The sequence below is a fragment of the Pimephales promelas genome, chromosome 20 (genome assembly GCF_988280905.1).
Source record: "Pimephales promelas chromosome 20, fPimPro1.hap1.1, whole genome shotgun sequence".
Lineage (NCBI taxonomy): Eukaryota > Metazoa > Chordata > Actinopteri > Cypriniformes > Leuciscidae > Pimephales > Pimephales promelas.
This window is the reverse complement of record NC_142788.1, coordinates 24,872,378-24,897,925: the sequence shown is the minus strand read 5'-3', so window position 1 is coordinate 24,897,925 and position 25,548 is coordinate 24,872,378. Positions and strand designations below refer to the sequence as shown.

The window sequence follows — 25,548 nt, the reverse complement described above, 5'->3', positions numbered from 1 at the left end:
GTGTCGTAACTCTAAAAAATAAAACCTCTACATCATAGTGGCGTGATCAATTAGGTTACAGTTTCACTAGCTTGTTTTGGTGTCGTTTTTAATTTATCTATTAAAAATGGAAATACAATGACAGTGTTTTACCACAGATAAATGAGTTAACATCATCTGTTGTTTGAATAACCATAGACAGAAGTATTAAATTGGAGCATTGTATGTAGAACCATTCAAAGGAAGTGTTATGATCATATCCTATTATATCCATTTCACTTAAACAAACTTGAAAACAGCACTTGGAGTGGCTCTGATCACCAGAATTCTCTGAGTTCCTGAGGAACCAACACATTTCCATGTTTCCACTACTAAATCTGTCTCTTTTTCCTCCTCCTTTTTTTTTTTTTTTTTGGCTTGCCTGCTTTCAGACTTTGTGACTGGAGTTCCCAGGGGAGTCAGACTCCATGGACAGGTGAGAAGAAGCAGTAGTGTTATCAACTGTGACATTTAGCCAGAGAACTTTTTGTTCAAATTGGGGGGTTACAGCAACTTTTCAGTGTGATACATGTCACAAAATCCCTTACACATCCCCTAAATTAACCCAGAGATTCATATGATGGTACTTAATGAAACAAAAATGATAGTGTGTTGCCTTTTTTATCAGGTTTCCATTCTCAATGGCTCTCTGGAGTTACTGAAGACTTTTACTGGAGAGCAGGTAAATTTGATCCCATGTTTTTAATTTCCACCATGACAAACAGTAAACAAGATCAACATTTGGATTGTAGTAGTCTTAAACTTTTGGTACATACCATATTCCACACTGTCTGGTGAACAGTGTTGTAGTACTCGAGACTCGGACTCGTCTCGGACTCGGTCTCGAGACCATATTTTAATGGTCTTGGTCTTGTCATGGACTCGTGTGCATTTGGACTCGGAATTGACTCCTACTCGAACATTTTTTTTTTTTAGGACTCTGACTTGTTCCCGAGTCCACTCGAGTTCAATTCAAAATATTTTTCATGATTATTAATGTATGTTAATAAAATATTTCTTTAAATTGATTGACACGCCCAGTGATTGGTGATTTTCTAGTGCACAATTGCGCATGACAAATTGTAATAAAATTACTTTTAACACCACCTACTATGTGGCCTTTTTACCGTAAACTGATCATATTTTTTAAACTCTAAGTAAATTCAGTAAAATAAAAAAAGGATTTCTCTAAGTAAATAAAAGTAAATTAGGTAATCAACCCTCACTGGTCTCGGACTCGACCGTCTCTGGTCTCGGACTCGACTCTCTATGGACTCGGTCTTGACTCGGACTCGACTCTCTCTGGTCTCGGTCTCGACTCGGACTCGAGTGAGGTGGTCTCGACTACAACACTGCTGGTGAAATATACATTGGTGCATTGATGATTAAACTTGGTTGTATTGTGGCCTTGTTACTAACTGATATTTCCAAATCTATTTTTCTAATCTATATTTTCTAATTTGTTATATAGGCTTTTGTGGTGCAAAACGTCTAATTTATGACGGCAGCTATTTTTGAACGTGGCATTTAAACATCATCCCACCATGATATTCAAACTGTTGCACACTGATGATATAAGCAAAAATAATTTCCTTTAACAAGTCTCTTTAAACTGGGCTAGAGTGCTCTGTGGTAAGCAGTAAAGAACGGATTATGTGAGGCGAGAGCTTACGGGCAATTTTCCTAAACTAGCGCCACAGTTTTGCAAATGGAAATTGTTGGAGGCCTTTAACTGCTCTGATTGCCTCAGCTGAGTAAATACAATCAAAAAGCATTTGTGTGTGTGCCCACCTCAGGGGGGCTTGAAAAAGAGCCACATCTGAATCATCAAAGAGCTCTCTTCATTTACTCACTCACACCACAAACTGGAGTAAATGGCAGTGTATGCCTAAGGCGAAAATGTGACATTCATAAGATCCTACATGTTGTTTGCATGTACAATGTAAAAATGTGAGACTAGTATCTGTGATGATTCAGATCAGTAGATTTTAATTCACCAGATGTTCCCAAATTTTTCAGATGGGTTCCTACTATGGCTACTCGGTGGCTGTTACTGACATCAACAATGACGGGTAGGTAATCATAACCAGGTTTAGACAAGAATGTGCCACAGGAATGGTGTCGGTGGTTAAGTTTGTGGTTCATATCACCTTCAGAATGACAGACCTGCTGGTTGGCGCTCCCATGTTCATGGTTCGTGACTCTGATGGGAGGTTAGAGGAGTTGGGTCGGGTCTACGTATACTTGCAGAATGGACCTCTGGATCTCACACCTCAGCTACCTCACCTCACCGGCACACAGACGTTCGGCCGGTTTGGCAGCTCCATTACCCCTCTTGGAGATCTCAACCAAGATGGTTACAATGGTGAGAGATTTGCCCAGATTTTTTGCATTTGTTTATCTTTCGGTCTTTAAATAACCAAATCGGTTATCGGCCGATATTGGAGTTTCTTTATCAGTTTTGGTTGTTATTAGGTTTATATCGGACAATATTTTATTGTGCATGCCTATTTGTCTAATGTTTGCAGACTTTGCACCTTTGTGGTCATCTAACACTCATTTAAGTTTAATTTTCTTTTGTAAAATATAATATTTAACAAATCTCAAATTGAGTATCATTCATGTTGTAAATTATAATGTCATGATGCCTAAATTTATGCCTAAATTTTATTTATCGGTTAATTAAAAATATTTCATATACTTGTATATGTGTATATACAGTATATATATATATATATATATATATTTATTTATTCGAATTATTTTGACAAAAATATATAGCATTTTAAATCCATCACTTATCGGTTAATTTAGAAGAATTATACTTTTTATTATACTTATATAAAAGATTATACTTTTGTGTGTGCGATTCATTTTTAGCTTTAGACAAAATTATTTAGAAATTTAACATCTATCATTTATCGCATTTAGTTTTTAGTGTTTTATTTTTAATTTATTTAGAGAATATTATAATAATATGGCATTTTAAAATCTGTCATTTATCAGTTAATTTAAAATTATTATTATTACTTTTTAAGACACAATTATATAGAGTTGTCACAATTAAATATGTCTGTCATTTATCTGTTTGATTAAAATGATTACTTTCAAAAATAAAACAATTAATATCGGTTGTTTATCATTTATCATGATCACACATTTGTTTTATTAGGCAGAAATGTAACATCAGTGCACCCCTAATTCTGCAATCTGCTCTTAACAGATGTGGCCATCAGCTGTCCGTTTGGTGGGGAAAATAAACAAGGATTGGTGCTCATCTATAACGGACATGCTGGAGGACTCAGGGAAAAGCCCTCTCAGGTGATCACTGGCCAATGGGCTTCTGCCACACCGTCAGCTCTACCTGCGAGTTTTGGTTACGCCCTTCGTGGAGGCAAAGACCTGGATAACAATGGCTACCCTGGTGAGAAAGCTTTGTCTGTTGAGCTACCATATCCACCACCATTACTTTTGAAATCTAGTCTGATATCATGTTTTTGTTGTTTGCAGATCTCATTGTTGGTGCATTTGGTCAGGACACAGCCTTTCTTTACCGGTCAGTCAAAGACATTTTTGATATTTTACAAGTCACAAGTCAGTTTCAACAAAAATTAAGCAGCATTGTTGATTTGTGAGAAATGTTTCTTGAGCTCCAAATCAGGATATAAGAATGAGTATGAGTAACGATGCTAAAAATGTGGCTTTGCATCACAGAAATAAATTGTATTTTAAAATATACTGAAATAGAAAAAAATTGTCATAATATTTCACAACGTATTTATGATCAAATAAACTCCTCTGTGAGGAGAAGAGACTACCGTCATAAACCTTTGAAGGGTAGCGTACCTATGGAAATCTATTTCAATTGTAATCATAAAACTGTTTAAAATGCTAAATACTGATGATATGTCATTTCCAGGTCTCGTCCTATTGTGAACACCAGTGCCACCTTGACTGTCTACCCAACTATGATTAATCCTGAGGAGAAAGTTTGCCCCATAAGCCGTGGGAACGAGACCCTCTATGTGTCCTGGTATGTCCGCCATCTTGTTTCGGACAGAATTTGTTGTATTCCTGGTCCAATTCAGCAAATAGGATTTGAATAATAAAGCCTGAGCATTTAACAAGCAATAATATGGTACAAGATCACGATCTTTCACATTTAACATCAGTTAAGCACCATTGAAGTGCACTTATGTTGGAATTTTACAAATCTAATTTAGTAAATGAAGGTTACTTCATTACGTCCACAGTTGGGCTTTGTGTGTTCGGCCGAGCATATGGAAAGGTGTAGTTATGTTGTCTGCAGATGCTTTTCCAAATGGTTTGGACTTGCTATGCTGGTTGAGAACGAGCCAGGAAGGTCTTTTACGTGTGTTTTTGAAATATACATCCAATCTGTGGAGTGAAAGGAAACTCCACGGGGCTGGCCTCCATCTGACGTAAAATGTCTGTGTCTCCGCCTGTTCTGTTTTATACAGGGAAAGTTTGTATACATTGTATATGTCTTGATTACAAGTCGTTGCCTAGACACAGAGGCTTTTGGGAGAATTTAGAGAGCGAGCGAGAGAGAGAGAAAGAGGTCTAGCAGCGACTTTGAATGAGATATTGTTAAGTGGTGGAACAGCTGGGAAACATCAGGACGCACTGAGCTACACACACACACACACACACACATACACAGATGTATTCTGAGGCTTAGAAACACACATGGGAACACATTGTGTTTATTGCACAGGTCAGAAGTAGCCCGGATTGTGATTTTTTTTTTTTCTTTTCTTTTTTTTCTTCACTCTTTCACTCTTCCCCTTCTGTATCTTGTTTCTTTTGTGTTCTTTGTTTTGTGTATTCTTTTTATTCTTATATATTTATTATTGTATTTTTTCATTTTCTCTCTTATTTTGTGAAACTTGTCTTTTAAACCTTTTTAGTACTTTTTTAAAAGGTTTTCATTCTTTCATTAAAATTGTCATTCATTTTCAAAATATTTTTCTTTCTTGCTTGCGTTCAGTTACACCACCATTTATTACTCTGAAATAGAGGGATACATTGCTATTAACTTAATCAGATAGTCATCTATTCTTTAAAAGTTTGGGGTCAGTTTCTTTTAAATTAATATTTTTATTAAGCAAGGATGTAATCAATTTATCAAAAGTAATATTAAAGACATTTTATAATATTATAAAATATTTCTATTTCAAATACATAATGTCTATTTATCAAAGAATCCTGACAAAAATGTATCACGGTTTCCGCAAAAATATTAAATATTAACATTCTAAATATTAAATTAGAATGATTTCTGATTTCTGACACTGTGGACAGGAGTAATGTTGCTGAAAAATGCTGGAATGAAATAAAATAGATTACTTATCTATTTAAAATTTTAATAATATTTCATAATATTATGTTTTTTTTTACTGTATTTTTGATTTGTATTTATGCTCACACTTAGTGAGCATAAGTGACTTTTTTCAAAAACATGAAAGAATCGTACCGACCCCAAACTTTTGAAAGGTACATTGCATCAGTTAAATCCCCTTTCCTTCCGTCCTTTCTTCAGATTGCCAAGCCATTTGGCATGAGAAAACGATAAAAGCAAATATTTCACAGCCAAAGCGATGCAACCAATGTGTTTCTAATGCTTCATTGTAATAAGTCCACTTCATTTCTCATCATTTGTCTGCTGTGATTCTTACAGTGTCAACCTGAGCTTTTGCCTAACAGCCAATGGGAAGCACCTACCAAATGATCTCGGTAAGCCACATCTGCTCCCGTTCACGTACCTATAGGATCCTCTTTACAAAGTTATCTTAAATAATATTCCTTTTTAGATAAGCAACCACCCGCAACACCCAAGCGTTGCAGCGGAAAGTTAATATAGGTTTAATTTCTTCACAACCTAAAATAAATGTTGTTGTTTTTTGCAGAGCTTTGCTTAATATTTCTGTTTCCCATCCATAAGCCTTTCTTTGTCCATATGCAACCTTCACAATGTATTTATTCAGTATGGAAGGCATTTTATGCCAATGTTGAATAAATCAATTAAATTAAACTAAAACCAGAATAACAATTTTATTATGGAAAACTGTACGCACAATATGTGACGAAATTGAAAATGAAATGGTTTAGCTTTCATTTTAACGTTCACTGTGACAATGCATCATCATGCTGTTAAATCACCAATTGCATTTTATTTTTCAATTTGATAAGGATGATGTATTGTCACCTTTAAACTCATTTAATTAAATTTTCTATTTAGCATGCAATTTTCTATAATGAAATGGTTAATCTGGTTTTAGTTTTCATTTTTATCATTTAATTTTTTTTAATTGGCAGAAAATGCCTTCCATACCTCTATTCCCCCCCGTGCTAATGATACCACCATATGCCCTGGCGTTAGTGGCCTAGACTATGTGTGAAGAATAACACCCACTACACACACTTGAGAGTATGTTGAGCACAGGTGCCCAACATACATCTAAATGGCATGCACATTCCTTCATGCCCATCAAAAGTATAATGGCTTTTCTTTTCAAGTTTTGGATGATGATAAAACCTAAACGTTTGGGGGAATTTTCCACTCTTGCCAAAATTCTGATCTGACCAATCGGCTTTGAGATTTGGTGCCGTCCTGCACCTGTGTGCGGACCAAAAGACTTCTAAATATATCTGTTAATGGGTCTGTTTTTTAGAGTTTAACATTGAAGTTCAGCTGGACCGCTTGAAGCAGCAGCAGAAGGGGGCCGTACGGAGAGCTCTGTTTTTAGACACCCATCTTCCCGCTCAGAAGAGGACTATGACTGTGCCAAATGGAGGCAGGATCTGCAGCGACACTAAGATCTACTTGCGGGTGAGTTTTTATCTACAAAACTAGAAATATAACAATCCACTTACTGTAAAACGTCAAGTAATAGCCCGGGCTTTAATTTTCCCAAATCGTCGAACTGCACCGGCTTGTATTTGAGACGGGCGTCTATATGAGACAGGCCTTTATAATTTAGTGTTGAGATGTTGTTCATTGAGTGTAAGCCTAGAGTCTCTAAATATCTCCTAATGCTCCACATGAAACGGTGGGCTTCCAACTGTTTACTATTGGATCAAATGATTTTGATTAATATGCGCGAGGGAGATGGATCTATTCTACTTCACTCACCGATCAAAAAAGGCTTTGGTGGGACAAAAAAAATTGCTTTGGCGGACAATCTGACGAGTTTTAGAAGATTAAATACATTACAAGCCGAAACTGAAAAAACAGACCCGGCCTCTATTTGAGACCGGCTTTTATTTACCCAAACCTGCAATCACACCAGGGGTGTAAAAGAGACAAGCTTTTATTTTATAAAAGAGCTTTTATAAAAGAGACAAGCTTCTATTTGGGACTCGGCTAATATTTGAAGTTTTATGGTATGTCATGGTTTGGTTCGATACACGATACTGATCTCATGATATAACTTAAAGGGATAGTTCACTGTCATGATTTTACTCACTCTCTATTGCTAATCTATTAAATTTAGGCATGTAATCATGTCCTAATGTGGCATTCAGAAGACATTTGTTGATTAATGTACATTTTATAAACAAGGGGATTGTGAGCCAATGAGAATTAAGAGTAGGCGGGGTTTAACTAATGGAAATTTGAAAACCATTGAAGTGATTTTTCCATTTTTTAGTAAAAGATAATTGTTTAAAGTATAGATAAGTAAGATAAGTGCGGCAACACACAAAAAAATGCAGCGAGGGATTAAGAGTGTCATTTCATCCTGCATTCTGACCTTTCTCACAAACTTCCACTCTGTTCTCCTCGGAGTGTAGGATGAGAAGGACTTCAGGGATAAGTTGTCTCCCATCTTCGTTGCGCTGAACTTCAGCCTGAACCCTCAATCCGCGGCAGACAGACACGGCCTGCGGCCCATCCTCAACTACCAGACGGCGGAGCTCATCGAACAGAAAGTACGTACATATCCCACAATTCTTTGCAGGAGTAAACCGAGATATTGCATGGTGCGGTGTGTTCTTCTCCCCTTTCATGATGAGATTATCAAAACATACATCTTGGATGTTCTCCAAATTGTCTGGAAAGCCGTTTGAGAGCCGGAGGAAATGTGTAGCGTGTAGAGCGGACTACTTTTCACTGTCCCACCAGGAGAAGCTCACTGGGCATTGTGGAAACTCCACCGTAGAGGTGTTTGTGTGTATAAAGGGTTAATAGATTTCTGTTTTTTTCCGGGCGGGTCCTCACAGGCCATATGCCGTCTGTTTAGGTTTAACGTTTTGGGCGGCAGTTTTCTCTCGGTAGTCATTGAGACTGTGCCGAACACATGGGCCGCTGTGTTTCTGCATATGGTCAATCTAATCAGAGGTCTTGGAAACATCGCAGATGGAGCGAACTTCTGAAACCTTCGCTTATTCGGGCCAAGTGGAAGCTCTTTCATTCAAGATAAACGAGTTTATCCATGATAATCGAAAGGAAAATTCTTGTTCATGTGGGTTTCATTTGATTTAAAATGCATAAATAAACATAAATAAAATAGACTGTTAAACTATTTTCAATTTAAAATTTGATTACACTAAAAATATCATTTAGTAATTATTTATTGTTATTTATAATTATTATTATTAGGAGTACTATTAAGAATATTACACTATTATTATGAATATTACATATGTTTAACAAAAAATACTGTGAAAATTAAAGTGTGTATGTGTGTATATATATATATATATAAATATATATATATGTATATGTGTATGTATGTGTGTGTATATATATATATATATATATATATATATATATATATATGTGTGTGTGTGTATATATATATATATATATATATATATATATGTGTGTGTGTGTGTATATATATATATATATATATATGTGTATATATATATATATATATATATATATGTGTGTGTGTATATATATATATATATATATGTGTGTATATATATATATATATATATATATATGTGGATGTATATATGTGTATATATATATATATATATATATATGTATATATGTGTATATATATATATATATATATATGTGTGGATGTATATATATATATATATGTGGATGTATATATGTGTATGTTTTTTATTTGTATAGATATTTACAATATTAATACTCCATGAAAATATATTGTGGTAACTACAATATTATTAATATGAATAATTAATTATAATTACTCTAAAACATTGTGGGTATTTATTTATATAATAGAGCATTACATTTATACAACGTAATAAAATACTTCTTAATTAAATTATATTTCTTCTTAATAAAAAGTAAGAGATAATGCCGAACTTCTAAGGCTTTTCTTTTAAAGAATTAATGGAATAAATGAATATATATGGCAAAAAAAAGCTTATATGTGGTTTTTATTTGCATGGGACTATTAATGTGAGGCTCCATATTCATCTTGCCTTTTGATGAGAGATGTTTTGGGCCTCCTTTGATAAATGTTGTGAGTGATCTTGCTCGGCGCCCTCCAGTTTGCTGACCCAATCATGCTGTTTGCAGACCTTGACACTTCCGTAAACACTTGACGGTGGTTTTGGCTGGGGGTCAGCTTGGACATATGCACATGAGACCTCCTCTTGTATCTCCTCTTGGGCTTCTAATTGTTTGGTTGCTTTAGTGAACCCAAACAACCCACTCCAGGAGGTTCGGAGTTGTGGAAAGGAGTGGGTTGTAATTAGAGCTCAGCGATTGCTGATTACAGGGAAGCCACTTTGCCCTTTCTAATCTCCCATTCTATTTTTTTATCCTCATCGTCATGTTGCGTCATCCTCGCACATGTTGGAAATACGGCATCAGGTGGAAGCAATTAGCCGTTGCACGACTTTCCCCTTTTCTCCATGTTTTAGATTCATTCATAAATTGTATATGGATATGGATTCTCTCTCTTTAATGTGTGTGTGCTTTATGCAATATATTTGTGTGTGTGGTGAGAGTTGGGTGGTGTCGCCTGCAGCTAGCATGCGGTTTAGGGGTGGCACTGGCAGCCTCTGATGTGGATGTTGGTGGTAGATAGAACCGAACCGCCATAGCTTTTTATTCCTTTAAATGAGCTCTATACATTATTGAAGCCAATACACATCTGCTCTTGACAAACATCTGTTCAACTGACAAATATCTTATTATGAGTACTTTGCTTGGATTTTTGAAAATAGCTGCAGTTGTTTAATAGGGGGTTGTAATAGGTTTATTGGATTTTTTTTTTTCTGTGTGAAGTGCACAGAGATGTTTAATTTCATTATTGGTTATGCAAATTGTATGCCTGTTTGAATGACATTGGAGTCATTCTGTGTTCGATGAGGGAAAAAATGGTGCTAAAGAATCTTTTTATTTATTTATTTTTAGATCACAATCTTAATAAATAAATGAATGGCTAAGTTACTACGTTTACCTTTAAAGCCAACATGAAATTAAAATGGACCCTGTGTTTTGATTTATTTAATTTTTTCTACAATATTAATAATAATAAAGATTATGCCAAATTCAAATTTGGAAACAAAATTAATTTTAATTCAGATATATATTAAAACACTGGCATGAATAGCTTTTTTTGTATTTTGGAATACATTTGTAATTACAATAATAAACAAAATAATTAGTAATAAACAAAATTAAAAGCTTACATTTGTTCTGAATTTACATAGATCTGCCTGGCAGGGTTGCCATGTCAGATGTTTTTACGCGGAATTAGTATACTTTTGAACTTGCCACGGGTTGATTATTAATATTATTTTTTTTTAGTTTTATTTGACCGAAATGCTTGTATTAAGATATTTTACATTCTAACAATGATACAACTGTGCTAGATGAGTTAAGTGAGTAAGGGCACTGATAGGGAGCTCTTTTATGAAAACAGACTTTTAACAGACTTAAAACAGCATTTCATTCCTGCTATATAGTGATTTTCAAGTTGAATTGTGCATAACGCATACAGCAACTGTAAAATATGTTTCTAGTTTCTAGGGAGTGGCATATTTTGAGTTTTGATATTTGGGGAAGGGTCAAGGCAACCAGACCTGGCAACCCTGCTGCCTGTTTTCATTTATGGTTGCCCAATATTCACCATCCAAACAATTTCTGAAAGACCAAATCCGGTTTCTCTTTCTCATGTAATACCCTGTTTTACTCAGAAATAAGTCACATTACAAAAGTATAATAGGTTGCAAATTGACAATACAATAATCTGACATGGAGTAACTTGCCTTTACTTTTTTCTGGCTTCTGCTCTAGACCCAGATTTTATTGGACTGTGGAGAGGACAACATTTGCGTCCCTGACCTGAAACTCTCCGTGCACGGGTAAGATGATTAGCAAGAAATCCAAAAAAATAAACAAAGGGGTTATTTTGCTTGTTGCCAAGTTTGCAGTAACACATATAAAGTAGAATGATTTTAGGCTTGAGAAATGAACAATTGTTATTCCAGCTACTGTTTAGATAAGATATTTAGATAATATGTGATGAGTTACAGCTTTTAGAAAATCCCAGTTTTCCCAGGTGAGAATAGTGACACACACATGCACAGATACACACTGACTTCAGGGAAGAACAGGAAGGAAGGCTAAGCAACAGGTGCTGGGATTGGCTGACCTAGCTAAAACAAAACAAAACAAAAAAATTCCCTGCAGTCTTTTATACACCGATTTGTTTGCATTTGCTGTTATTCTTCGACCGCAAAAATGCGCCTTACCAAAAACATTACATATTTGTTGCATTTGTCTTAGGTCACATATTTATGAAACAGCGTAGGGCATTAATTCACTTCGCAGAGTGATTGACATTCAACAAGCAGAGGGAATAATGCGAATTGGCGATTCCCTGGAGCGCTTATTCTTTAGGAGAAAACGTGAAACTACATCTCGACAGCTTCCCAGAGAATGCCCGGGACAACATGGCTTTTCTTTAGTACCACTGTCAGCATCTGCTTCCCAGGTCCATGTTGAGGAAACCCAGCCAAGTTCTCCATTTCACTCAAATGAACTTTTTGCGCTGAATCACTTCCATGTGATTATTAGAGCTCACTGGTGTTAATTTGTTGTGAGGATCGTGATATTTAGCAATTGAATGTAAATCTTGACCTTCTTGTGACATGACCCCAACCTCACATGTGCCCATCTGAAGGGGTTTGTTATGAAAGTGCAGCAAGCGACGGGTTCCATGTAGGTTGGAGTCTCCCACCAGCCGAGTGCCAGTGTTTGAATTCAGTGTGTGCCGCTTCCCCAGCATGGCTTTACGAGGCCAGGCGGTAATTGGAAGCGTCTGTGTGGCCCTCGCATGGAATTTCTCATTGTGTCTGAGATGTAGAGAGAAAAGAAAGGGGGGGAGGGAACATGTAGGAATAGAAAAAGGGAACTTTGCGGAATGTTTCACAGTCTTTGTCGTTGCATGTTGAACTTTATTGCTACAATGGAAATTAGGGGTTTTTAATAGGAAATGTGTGTGTAATGCAGGAGGAAGGGCTTCCTGTTGGAAAGATCTGGGTGATATTTCACCGCTAGATCAGCAGAATTACACTTTCTTTTTAGAAAGAAATTAATACTTTTATTTAGCACAGATTAGTCAAAAACAGGAGAATAAATGCTGTTTGAACTTTCTGGTCATTAAAAAATTTGATGTTAATAATAAGACATGTTTTTGTGCACCAAATCAGCATATTAGAATGATTTCTGAAGGATCATGTGACACTGAAGACTGGTGCTGTAAATTCAGCTTTGCATCACTGGAATAAATTACATTTTAAAATATATTCAAATAGAAAACAGGTATTTTAGATGCGATAATATTTTACATATTTTACTGTGTTTTTGATCAAATAAATGCAGCCTTGGTGAGCATAAATCACACCCACCCCAAACTTTTGAATGGTTATTTCCACCATGGTTTATACTTTACAACAAAATTTCTAAATTTAGGTGTATATCTATCTTTTTAATTGATTAGTTGTGCTTGTTAACGCACTAAAGCTATTGCTTATATTCAGGGTTAGAGATTTAAACAAAAGTCTACCTGTATAAATAAACATTGGCCAATAACTCCTCCCACAATGTTTGTACTATTGCTCTAAGATTAAATCAGCACTTGATAAGCTGTATAGAAGACCCAGACCCTATAGAAGGTAAATTAGCTGCCAAGGCAAGAGTTTAATGTTTTGTTCATGTTTTGGCTACGGCAGGGACAGGAAGGAAGTGTACATGGGCGATGACAACTCTCTGACCCTGACTTTCAACGCGAAGAACGACGGAGGCGGAGCTTATGAAGCCGAGCTGTATGTGGTCTTGCCACCAGAGGCCGACTACAGCGGAATAGCCCGCAATAATGAGGTGAGATATGGAGACCCTCCCTCCAGGTGCTGCCTATTACACGGACGTGTGCCAGATCCCGTCCATTAACTCCTACATGTGTTCAGCATTTCAGCTGAGAAAGACCTTTGTTCTGTTACTTTGATACTCAAGAAAAGATGTGTGTTTTATTAATGCAGACATGTGAGGAGAAATTCTGTAGTGAGGCAAAACTTGACAGCGGTCGGTGTTTTAATGCGCCGGTTTGGGCAACCGTGGGACAATTTCAGTCTTTTGTGTTTAATTTCACGATTTTTTTAATGAAAATATTTTTATTATCAATAATCCTTTTTTATTAAATGATAGATAAAATGTAATATATTAAAATTTGAATAATTATTTTTGCTTTAGTACAATGACAATGAAGTAATCAGTTATCTAATTTGGTGAACAAGATGTCTTTAAAAAAATAAATACTATTATTTTCTTTATACATTAAAATTTAGATGACCATTCAAGGAAGGAGTGTCTGGATCATGGGCGTTGAAAAGGGCTAATTAATGAATTACTTGTCCTGAACATATTTTCATTCCTAAGGATAATTTAGAGCAAAACTGTCAAGACATAAGTCTGGAGTATGGTGTGAGTGTGTTTTCTGAAATTTACAGGTCTTTTTCTCTATTTCTCTGGACAGAGTCTGACCCAGCTGACCTGCAGCTATGAGACGGAAAATCAGACCCGTTACCTCAGCTGTGACCTGGGGAACCCCATGAAATCAGGAACCAGCGTAAGGACACTTAATCTTTTCTGTTTGTGTGTTTACACACTAGATTGACTTGAGGTTTCACATTGTGATTGAAAAAGCACCTTTTATCAAATGTGATTGAATCTAGACTAGTTTCCCAGTGTGTTTGAAAATTGTAAAATTGTTACTTTGACAGTCATGGAAATGTGTAGAATCGTATGATGTCATGGAAAATACATTTCTATAGAGAATATCTGTCTGTCTGTCTCTACATACATCGTCTTTACATCTATCTCTACATTCTTTGTCGTTATATCTACATCTATCGTCTCTTTCTCTCTCTATATATCTACTTCTATAGTCTTTCTCTATAAATATTTCTAACTCTATCGTCTCTTTCTCTCTCTCTACCTCTCTATTGCTCTCTCTCTCATCTCTACAGTATGTTCATCTATCTATCTATCTATCTATCTATCTATCTATCTATCTATCTATCTATCTATCTATCTATCTATCTATCTATCTATCTATCTATCTATCTATCTATCTATCTATCTATCTATCTATCTATCTATCTATCTATCTATCTGTCTGTCTGTCTGTCTGTCTGTCTGTCTGTCTGTCTCTATATCTATTTATCTATCCATGTCTCTATATCTATCTATCTATGTCTTTATATCCGTCTGTCTGTCTGTCTGTCGTCCTATATATATCCACATCTATCTATATATCTCTATTGTCTCTAAATTTATAGTTCTATTTATTCTGAACTATACAATTTTTCCTTGGCTAGAAATTGCTTTTTGTGTGTGCAATTTCTATAAAATTATTTTTTTTTAACAATCCAGTTATCATTATCCAGTAATCAAAAACATCTGGAAAAGTGGCAATTCCGATTACTGACGACTGGCATTCTCCCAAATAAAATCCAGACCTCCAGCAACCATAATTGTGTCCTGTTAGTCATGTAACCTTTATTAGTCACCTAACCTGTTAGTCAGCTCATAGTGCTGTCTGGGGGTCTTGTTAAGGACTGTGTTGGATCATGTTTGGACAGGCAGGAAGTTCCCACTAGCGATGTAGGAAGTGACAGTCATAGGCTCTACCCTGAGTGGAGTTCCCCTTTCCAAAATGCCACTGTGTGAAGATGGAGGGATTTGTGTTTTTTTAATGTGTCTGCTGAGATGGAATATAATTGGGTGATTGTTCAAACTGCTCCAAATCAATATGTTTCCAGAGACCTCTGTATGTTTCCGTCAGTGCAGCAACACTCCTCTAATTAGTTCAAGGCAGGTCACCTGGCTGTTTTTTACTCAGCAATTCTATTATTAGCTTTATTTAGGTCATTATTTTTAGATTCCAGGACCACCAAAGAGGTTTCTCGCAACAACTGGCCTGTATCTGTAATCGTATCTTATTTAAATGAGATATTTAGAAATCACACCTACCCCCACGCGCACAGACACCCACACGCAAACTCTCACGCATGGAGTGGAGTGAAAACGAGCAGCTCGTGTATTATTGCCAGAGTTTGTGTGTGTGCGTGCGGTGGGAGCATAAAACCACAATTATAAAAGGGAGGCTGGAACTCCCATGCAGTCTGGAGTTGTGTAGGTGACTTCAGCACTTTAGGGATGAGGGTAGTAACTAACTGGAGTGCTTTTGACAGTGCAGCTAAACATGACATCACTAAGATGAATGAGAGAGGATACATTTTAATGTTTCCACTTGTGTTTTTTGGATGGAGTACAGGAAAGAAACATTCCACCAACCTCAATATCCATTCTGTTGCTATGGTAGACAGTGCATTATGGGTGATTTGTATGTTCTGCGTGCTGTAGAGAATTCTCTGGGGTAATTCACGGACGGCTGAAATTCAGTATTGTGACATGGCAAATATTGTTGGCTCCTTTATGATAAATTGCTTGTGTTTTCTCCAATTTTTTGGTCGTTTTAGCTCAATTTCTGATGAATTAATTGTGTGTGTGTATATATATATATATATATATATATATATATATATATATTTATGGTGGAAAAAGTTGATTTGATGGGATATCCTTATGGGATAATATGATTTGGAAATGTTTTTTATTTAATTTTTTGCAGCTTTGGGCCGGACTACGATTCACTGTACCACGTCTCAAGGACACACACAAATTTGTGCAGTTTGACCTACAGATCCGAAGGTACGAAACTTATGAATATACGCAAATAAACACAGCTTATAAACAAATACTATTTTCACACTATACTGTACAGTAAATCAAATCTATACAGTAGCGTGGATAACTGTTTAATTCTGTTAGTAACAGATCATTCTGCTTGAATTATAAAATATTAAAAATAATATAGTTTATGTATACATGTCAATATATCCATAAGGGCTGTGAAACGATTAATCGCATTAAAAATAATTGCATTCAAAAATTATTTTGTTTATATAGTTTCACACACACATGTACATATTTAAGAAATAAAATAAATGCACGTTTTTGTTAATATTTTAAAAATATATGATTGACAACATTAAATAAATTTATTTAATGATTTATTTAAAAATATAATTAATACAGGTTTTTTTCTTTTCTTTTTTACATTAAGTCAGACTGTTATGCATCATTATATCATGCATCTGTTATACGGTCAGGTTAGTTGCACATGCCCTTAAATTTGCTCTTTATTAAGCTCTCCATTTGTCCATCTGCAGTAAGAATGAGAATAACTCCCAGAGTGAAGTCGTCCCCTACAAGTTGGAGGTGGTGGTCCAGTCTGATGTTATTCTGCAGGGGTGAGTTCACATGCAGAACCCATTTAGTGCTTCACAAGACCATAGCTCTTCTGGAACTCTCACTATGAAGCTCTCCCTGTTCCCTCACCTTCTCATTTTCTCATTATCTCTCGTTTTACAGCGTTTCCAGACCAGACAAGGTCTTCTTTCCCCCACCAAACTGGAAGTTTACCAAGAATGTAATGGTTGAACAGGATGTCGGACCCTCCGTACAGCACACTTACGAGGTAAAGACCTTGTCTGAATCCTTCAGTTGGACTTGAAGCCAGAATGGCCTGTCATTGATAGGAATCCAGAGTAATGGCTATAAATCACTATGGTACAATTTTGGGATGTATGGCTGCCTAGCAACTAGCAGTTAAATTTGCAGGACTTAAAATGTCTGCCCTTATAATTTTTTGAGGCGAATGGGCTACACAGCAGAAGACCCCACCGAGTACCATTCATCTCCACTATAAATAAGAAAAAGAGGCTACAATTTTTAAGAGCTCACCAAAATTGGACAGTTGAAGACTGGAAAAATGTTGCCTGGTCTGATGAGTCTCGATTTCTGTTGAGACATTCAGATGGTAGAGATGGTAGATGAGAACATGGATCCATCATGCCTTGTTACCACTGTGCAGGCTGGTGGTGGTGGTGTAATGGTGTGGGGGATGTTTTTTTTGGCACACTTTAGGCCCCTCAGTGCCAATTGGGCATCGTTTAAATACCACGGCCTACCTGAGCATTGTTTCTGACCATGTCCATCCCTTTATAGCCACCATGTACCCATCGTCTGATGGCTACTTCCAGCAGGATAATGCACCATGTCACAAAGCTCAAATGATTTCAAATTGGTTTCTTGAACATGACAATGAGTTCACTGTACTAAAATGGCCCCCACAGTCACCAGAACTCAACCCAATAGAGCATCTTGGGGATGTGGTGGATCTGGAGCTTCGTGCCCTGGATGTGCATCCCACAAATCTCCATCAACTGCAAGATGCTATAAAGATGATATAAACACTCACATTTAATTTTATTTTTTATTTTAGGTTATTTTATTTAATATTAAAAAAATAATATAAAATGCAATTTATATTTTTTAAGTCCATTTCATATATATCTTTTTTTATGTCAGTGAGTGCCGCTGTAATTGCTGCTTGCAGTTTGGTTTCTTTATAAGTACTCTCTGCCAGGATTCTGCAGATGAGTCATGCAAACAACTTATACATGGGGAAGTTGTCATGGAGAATCTCCAACAGTTACACATAGGTCCTGAAATAGCACAAGGCATCAAGTCATCCTTTTATGATGAGCAGAGATTACAGAAACACCTGTGGAGCACGACTTAAATCTGTAGGTTGTGATGGCGTACGTGTAATTATGAAAATAACAAAGCCGCAACCTTGATGTTAAACCAATGCGGTTGAAAGGGTTTATTATGACAACACTTGACTCATCTCTCTCTCTCTCTCAGTTGGTGAACAACGGGCCGAGCCGCATCAGTCACACTCTACTTCAGCTCAGATGCCCCATGAGACTTCAAAGTAACAGGTTCATTTACCCACTGGAGGTCACGACGGAGGGGCCTGTTAACTGCACCACCCACAACATAGTCAACCCCTTGAACCTCAAGGTAAGACGCCCTGGGTTAACTGCAGGACAGAGATTTGATCAGGGTTCACCTGATGAAGAGCTTAATTCTGGAGTGCTTTCTGTCATTATGTGCATGACTTTGATCTATCAGGCTTTTCAATTAAAGTACTGTTTACGTGTGAATCAAATTAAATTTATTAGGATCGTGTTTCTGGGTCATATATCAGTCAAAATGAAAAATGAAGCCTATTTGTTGACCCCTTAGGCTTGAATACATTATTTTCATGAGAATTCTCATTAACGCAATGGAAAAATGTCATTCTCATTATTATATTGTAATACAAAAAAACAAACCAAAAAAAAAAAAAAACAACAAAAAGGATTTATAATATACCATGGTTGTATTTGTTGCTGGCCTTGTTGACACACACACATATATATATATATATATATATATATACTGTTACTATTACAATTACATTTAAAACATCTGAGTAAATTACAATAATGATCATTTAAAAGTGTGCCTAATTGTAATGAAAATAGCCATGCAAAAAGCCTCCGTTCAAAAATGTTTAATTTTCCTCATAGGAGAAAAATTAAATATTTTGTGTAATATTTTTGAGATTTTTATTTTTTTTTAAGATGTAAATTTGTAGCAATTTAAGCTGTAAAGATATAAGACATGAGACTCGTTTGCAGTCACATGAGGAGAACAGTTGCTTTTAAAGGGGACAGAGCTTGTTGATGACAAGCTAAATTTGAACTCAAGTGACATCCACTGTCAGTAACACCCAGTATGTCCCAATACAGTCTCAAAAACATATGCCAAACACATGAACACACCACCCATCCATCCATATTTCCTAATATGTCCTCCCTGTCCCTAGAACAGCCCCACCCAAGGGCATTAAACCAGCCTTTGATCCTCCTGCCATACTCCCATCTCAATCTGCTTCCCTTCGTTCTTCACGTTCCACTGCTGTCTATATAAACACAGCTATCAGCTTAATCAGAGCTTCTTATGAAAGACCCCTCAACAACACTTCTGTCCCATCTGACGGGCGTCTGGATGAATAGTAAAACAAAAATGCTGTTACATCTGGGATTGTGCAGAATTCCTCTCCGAAGTGGTTGTTTGTTCAGTTTCTCATGCTGTTTAGGGTGTTTTCTTGGTTTTGAGGAGTGTATGAGTCTACACAATGGAGAAGTTGAGTAAAATTCAGACATCTGTTGCAAAATACCCCTTGTGTCCTGCACGTTGTGTCCCTCCCGTTGAGCTCACGGCTGAATGTCAGTGTTGAGTCAGAGGGCGTCAGTACAGATTGAACCGTGATGTCCGTGTGCGAGTTTCCATTCAATGTTCTGTTTCCTCTTTCTCACTCTGTCTTTAGCTCCAGCAGTCTTCTACCGAGCAGACTCCTTTGCGAGACGCGGCACGGGAACACCACATCGAGAAGAGGGAAACGCACAAGGGCGAGCTGTCTCAGCTGACCAATCTGGTGAGATTTCTTCAATGTGAAGAGGGAAAAAAGTTTATAAAAAGGCAAAACACAAAGAAAGCAAGTGAAACATTAGCTCTGTTCAGATGCCTAAATGGGGAGCTGTCTTCTCAACCAAAACCTCATAAGCGAGTAATTTGAAACACTCTGCATAGTCAGCAACTCAAAGAACCCAATTAGCACTTCTTGCAATTGATTCCAGAGTTGGTAAACTAATGACTTCCCTGCTGAAAAGTCATCTAAAACCATCATGAACTGGCTTGCTGGTTTTAGTTGGTCTCCTAACCTTGTCCGTCTGGTCTGTTGGCTGATTTTGGAGTGGGTTTTGGAAACTTTTCAGCTGGTCAGAGTGGGACACCAGCTAAACACTAGCTCGGCCATGCTGAGAGACCTTCTTGACCCTTAAACACATACCTCAGGTCTTTTGTGACCTGGGACGTCATTCACTACCCTCCTCCTTATGCATTTTTTAGTTAGACATCAACTTTCTTAGTATTCCTCAATCAATTTAATTTTCCTCAATCAAATTTGTATTGGGTCACTCACTAATGACCCGAGGTGTGTAATAGTGTAAATATATTTTTTTCTGCTCAACAATAATTGAATGTTTGATGACTGAATAAGGGCAACTGACCTTTATTCCACAAGGTTGCAATGTCTGATACACAATGATGAAGTGACGTATCGCAGGCAGAAAACAAAAGAGTAGGAACTATCATCAGCAAAAGTTGAAATGGCTCAGTGATTTAATGCAGAGCATGTATTGAACACAAACAAAACTTGAAGCCAGAACTTAAAAAAAATTATAAAATATATATATCCCACACAAATATTAGGTAAAATGGTCAATCTTTTTTTTTAATCAGTACTTTTCAGTATTAACCCTCAGGTGCTCTTCGTTTCGGAGTCACACTTGTTATCCTCCCGGTCAAAAGTGACCGGACACCTAAAAATTAAATTTCTTCCATCCCAGTAAAACCAATGCAATTTATTTTTGTTCTATAATATTTATTCTTTGTAATTTAGAATTTTGAGACAATTTGATTGAATTTATTAATATTTATGCAATATTTATGGTCTATTTTTTCCATGGAAATATATATATATATATTTTATATATATATATATATTACTTTAAAAAAATATATTAATGCAGTATTTTAGTTTAATATAGAGTCTAGGCCTTCAGAAAAAAAAAATGTGAAGAAAATTAGCACCATCTGGTTACAGTATAGAGAAAAAGTGTAGAATCATGGTGTAACCACTAGATGGCATGTACAGCTCTCTTTGGAGAAGCATGTGAATTCCCCAGATGTTTATGAACACTTTTTTTTGGTGGATTTGAATATATATTTTTTATTAAACGATTTTTTATTTAAAAAAAATAAAAAAATAAATATTTGTGAATTTTTGTGTTTTTGTCAATTTCCCATTCATTTCCTATGGGGGTCATTTTTGACCAAAGACAACAAGTGTGGCTATTTTTTTAAGACCACTTAGCATGCTCGGATCATGACCTCAATTTTTTTGTGTGTTCACATACATAATGCCATAAAAGTCACCAAGTTTCATAACATTCCGATGAAGCTGTAATTTTTAGAAATTCAAATCATTCAGAAATGACCGAAGAGCACCTGAGGGTTAAATGTACGGAGATCCCAAAGCAACAAACTGATGAAAAAATGAAATTGGAGGAAAAATGTTTCAATGCTTTTGCATTCACTCATAACCCATGTCGTTTTCTCAATTTATCTCAATATTTGCCACCATTTTGCATGCATAAATTCAGGATTTCCTTCACTGAGAAATGCAAATGTTGAACAAACACGTCCAATATGGCGTCTGAGGTCATGAGAATGCAGCGAGCCCTTTCGTTCACTAGTGTACTAACTCAGAAGAAGGTCAAGTCACACAGGGTCAAAGATCTACTCTGACTGATTGGCCGCCATTAAAGATGTTTTGCTTGGTCGGTCTAGGTGCATGTGTGCGCATTTGTGTGCTTGCGTATGTGCGTGACCATTAATGACCTCATTACTCTCCAGAGTGATGGGTCTGCCGAAATGTCCTCGCTCTACCCTCTAATTCCCCGTAGTTCTCTGCGTCATTAACCGCTCCAGCTACCGGCTCTCTCAGACAGCAGCTGGTTGTGTAGTCCAGCTGTAGGTAGCTGTACCTGACCAAAAGAAAGAGGGCTTTGTCGCCTGTTGCGCTCAATCGCCCACATTTATCATCTCTTGCTTGATGAAGTGTTCCTAGAGGGCTATTTATTTCTTCGCCTTGTGCTAATTTTGTGGAGGGAGAGCTGACATGTTCTGTTAGTGAACAGTGGAGATGTGTTACAGGACTCAAAAGGTCCCACCTAGGATTGACATCTTAACACTTTACAATAAGGCTTCATTAGCTAACATGAACTAACAATGAATAGTTATACTTTTACTAGCTAACCTTAACAAAAATGATTAAATACTAAAACATGAATTGCTTATTGTTAGTTAATGCACTAACTAATGGAAACTTATTGTAAAGTGTTACCAAATATACAAAAAAATTGAAAAAGATAAATGGACTTGACCATTATATTATATCTTATTGGCAAATGAAACGAATTTGATGTTACAGGGATCTGCTGATGCACAGCTTGTAAAAACCAAGGAGCTAAATGTTATTGCATCTGTGGGCTGGAATCTGACTTCAGGCAACTGTATGCAGGATTTTACAGTCCTGTGACTCTTCTAGCGATTCGCCACTAATTTAAAGCAGTCGATGCACAAGACGCTAACATTAGGTCCTTTGTCACTGCCGTTGGCTCGTGACGCTAATGCCTGTCCCATGGTCCCATCTCTCCATCCGGATCTTCACATTCATAATTATTGTTGGGTTTTTAATTAATGCTTGTGTCTCAAATGACAGCCAGGCATGCTTTTATGGTAATTTAATTTATTTCTGGCTGGAAATTGAACTCACATGATCTGTGTTTGTTTAAAGGGCATGTCTTTTTAGCATCATTGCAATTCAGTGTCAATTGCAGTTATTAAAGCTTATGTCATGAGCTAAAATGTTCTGTAAACTGATTATTAACTTTTTTCTGTCATCCTGTTTTTTTCTGATGTGCCAGTCTTGCTCCAGTGTGGATTGCTGGACTCTTACGTGTAACGTTGGCCTGTTGGAGCGAGGGACGAGTGCCATACTGCATGTTCGCTCGCGAATCTGGGCAGAAACATTTATGGAGGTGAGCGGAAAACCTTGGCGCAAGCAGTCCAAAATTGTCGTCTCTTACTAATACTGCAATAGAAGCATGTACAAGCTTATTAGACTTATTTAAGGCTCAAATAACATGATTATACAGGTTAAATCGATTATTATAGTTTTTAATGTATAGTGTGACTGCTTCCTGTGAGTGTTTCTATTCATGTATGTTAAAGAGAGTCAGATGATGTCTCCAAACAGGAGCTCTTTTGAGAGACGCCTAACATGCTCTCTGCTGTTCTAGCCAATACAAAGCTTATAAGTGAGTGCATTGAAAATACATTAGGAGAAATCCTGAGAGCTCAGAGGATTGGAATGTCAGAGGGGTTTTGTGAGAACCAAAGCCAGGCTGAAACACTGGGATTCAGTGAAGCAATAACGCCCCCATCTGGATGCAAGTGGGATTGTTAGATAAATGAAACTAGGCACATTCAAATTAATGCTCAGCCAGTTTTACATGCTTACCATTTGTGTGTGTGTGTGATTTGAAGTTGTATTTTCTCTTAAATTGTAATGTTTACATATTTGTTTTTAAAAAACTGTTCTGAATTAAACATGTAAATAAAAATATCATAGTAAAAATACATAATTATAGCTGTACAATATACAAAATAAAACAGTATTATTATTATTTTCTTATTTCAACAACATAATTGAGATTTCTGAATATTATTAAAAATGTATTATTTTCTATAAAACCTAGACTTTTTTTTATTTCTTTCCCGTTTTGGTGTTATAAATGTAGTGTGTGCGTGTGTGTACGTCTTTGCATATATATATTTTAATATGTATTTTCTCTTAAATCGTAATGTTTTGTCGTAATGTAAAAGTTTTAAATATAAAACAACTGTAAAAACAACTAAATTACAGTTATACAGTGTACAAAATAAAATATTGTCATTATCAATAATATCATTATTATCATTATTTTCTTGTCTTATTTCAAAACATAGAGATTATCCATAATGTCTATTTATTTTCTGTAAAACCTAGACTTTAATTTTTCGATTTCATTCATATATCGAGGTTACAAATGCAATTTTTGTGCTTTCATTTGCAGAATACTTATAAAAGCTTTATTCTGGAGTGCCTTGCTAGTTACAAAGTGGAAAAGATGCCATATGCCATTTTGCCCAAGGTGACTCCTAGCGGTGCTAAAAAGGTAAACGTCCTCATCTATTCTCATTCATGTTCATCATCTTATTTGAACTCATCCAGTGATGGTCATCTTTTCTCTGTTTTGTAGTTGGTGACTCCTGTGGTCTGGAATAAGCCAGACAGCACATACGCTGTTCCTCTGTGGATCATCATTCTGGCTATTCTCGCTGGCCTTCTGCTGCTCGCACTGCTGATCTATGTCCTCTACAAGGTCAGTGTCTGCCATTTTGAGTTCTAGTTCAAGATGGCTAATCATAGACAAAGGATTTTCCTATGGTTTGCAACCAATTGTAAAGCCATTTTAAAACTTACAACTAATCATAAATGCATATGTAACTTTTATAATGGGACTATCGTATCCTTCATCCTAGAAGTAGATTGCTACTAATTGTAAACTAATTTTTGTTCATTGTTGCCAGACTAGTTGACAATTGTAGTTAGAAAAGTTAGTCACTAGTTTTAAGTTAAATGTTATCCTATACATTAAGAAACACTTGTAACTAATCATAACAAAAATCGTATTCTTAGTCTATCTTTTAACTAATCGTAAACCAATTCAGTGCAATTGACTAATGGAACTAACTTGTGGCTAACCATAAAACTAAATTGTATCAACCATAGCTAAACTAGCTTGTAAACGAATCTATTGTAGTCAGACTATTTATCTTTTGTAGGGCTGTCTAATGATTAGTCGCGATTAATCGCATCCAAAATAAAAGTTTGTGTTTACATAATATATGTGTGTGTACTGTGTATAATTATTTTGTATACAAATACACACACATGCATGTATATATTTAAGAAATATTTGCATGCATTAACTGTGTACATATATTTATATATAATTGATATTATATTTAATTATTTATATATTTTTTTCTTATATATATATATATATATATATGCAAGTGTGTGTATTTATATATATAAAATAATTATACACTGTACACACACATATATTATGTAATCACAAACTTTTATTTTGGATGCGATTAATCGCGATTAATCGTTTGACAGCCTAAGTAGTCGGGCTATTTTGTAACAGCTATTTTGTAAAAAAAAAAAAATGTAACTAATTGTAAATCTTATTCTTAGACTAGTATAACTAAGCATAAACAAGTTCTTATCAGTTATACGTAGGAGGACTAATTTGTAAAAAAAAAAATGAAATAAAGTTAACGCGTTAACGGAAATAAAATAAAATATAAGA

At 36.0% G+C, this 25,548-nt stretch overlaps 1 protein-coding gene across 1 annotated transcript in view; it reads left to right on the top strand.

Moving 5' to 3' along the window:
- itga5 (integrin, alpha 5 (fibronectin receptor, alpha polypeptide)) overlaps positions 1–25,548 on the top strand; it is a 51,925-nt gene that overhangs the window by 24,374 nt on the left and 2,003 nt on the right. The window contains exons 9-29 of the mRNA XM_039651644.2: positions 411–454; positions 647–700; positions 2,038–2,090; positions 2,175–2,383; positions 3,242–3,442; positions 3,529–3,574; positions 3,938–4,051; positions 5,720–5,775; positions 6,714–6,871; positions 7,834–7,971; positions 11,273–11,340; positions 13,213–13,360; positions 14,013–14,105; positions 16,173–16,252; positions 16,774–16,854; positions 16,976–17,081; positions 18,314–18,472; positions 19,827–19,934; positions 23,050–23,163; positions 24,241–24,342; positions 24,427–24,549. Coding sequence (XP_039507578.2) covers positions 411–454; positions 647–700; positions 2,038–2,090; positions 2,175–2,383; positions 3,242–3,442; positions 3,529–3,574; positions 3,938–4,051; positions 5,720–5,775; positions 6,714–6,871; positions 7,834–7,971; positions 11,273–11,340; positions 13,213–13,360; positions 14,013–14,105; positions 16,173–16,252; positions 16,774–16,854; positions 16,976–17,081; positions 18,314–18,472; positions 19,827–19,934; positions 23,050–23,163; positions 24,241–24,342; positions 24,427–24,549 — 2,255 coding nt within the window. The remainder of the gene's footprint in view (positions 1–410; positions 455–646; positions 701–2,037; positions 2,091–2,174; positions 2,384–3,241; positions 3,443–3,528; positions 3,575–3,937; positions 4,052–5,719; positions 5,776–6,713; positions 6,872–7,833; positions 7,972–11,272; positions 11,341–13,212; positions 13,361–14,012; positions 14,106–16,172; positions 16,253–16,773; positions 16,855–16,975; positions 17,082–18,313; positions 18,473–19,826; positions 19,935–23,049; positions 23,164–24,240; positions 24,343–24,426; positions 24,550–25,548) is intronic.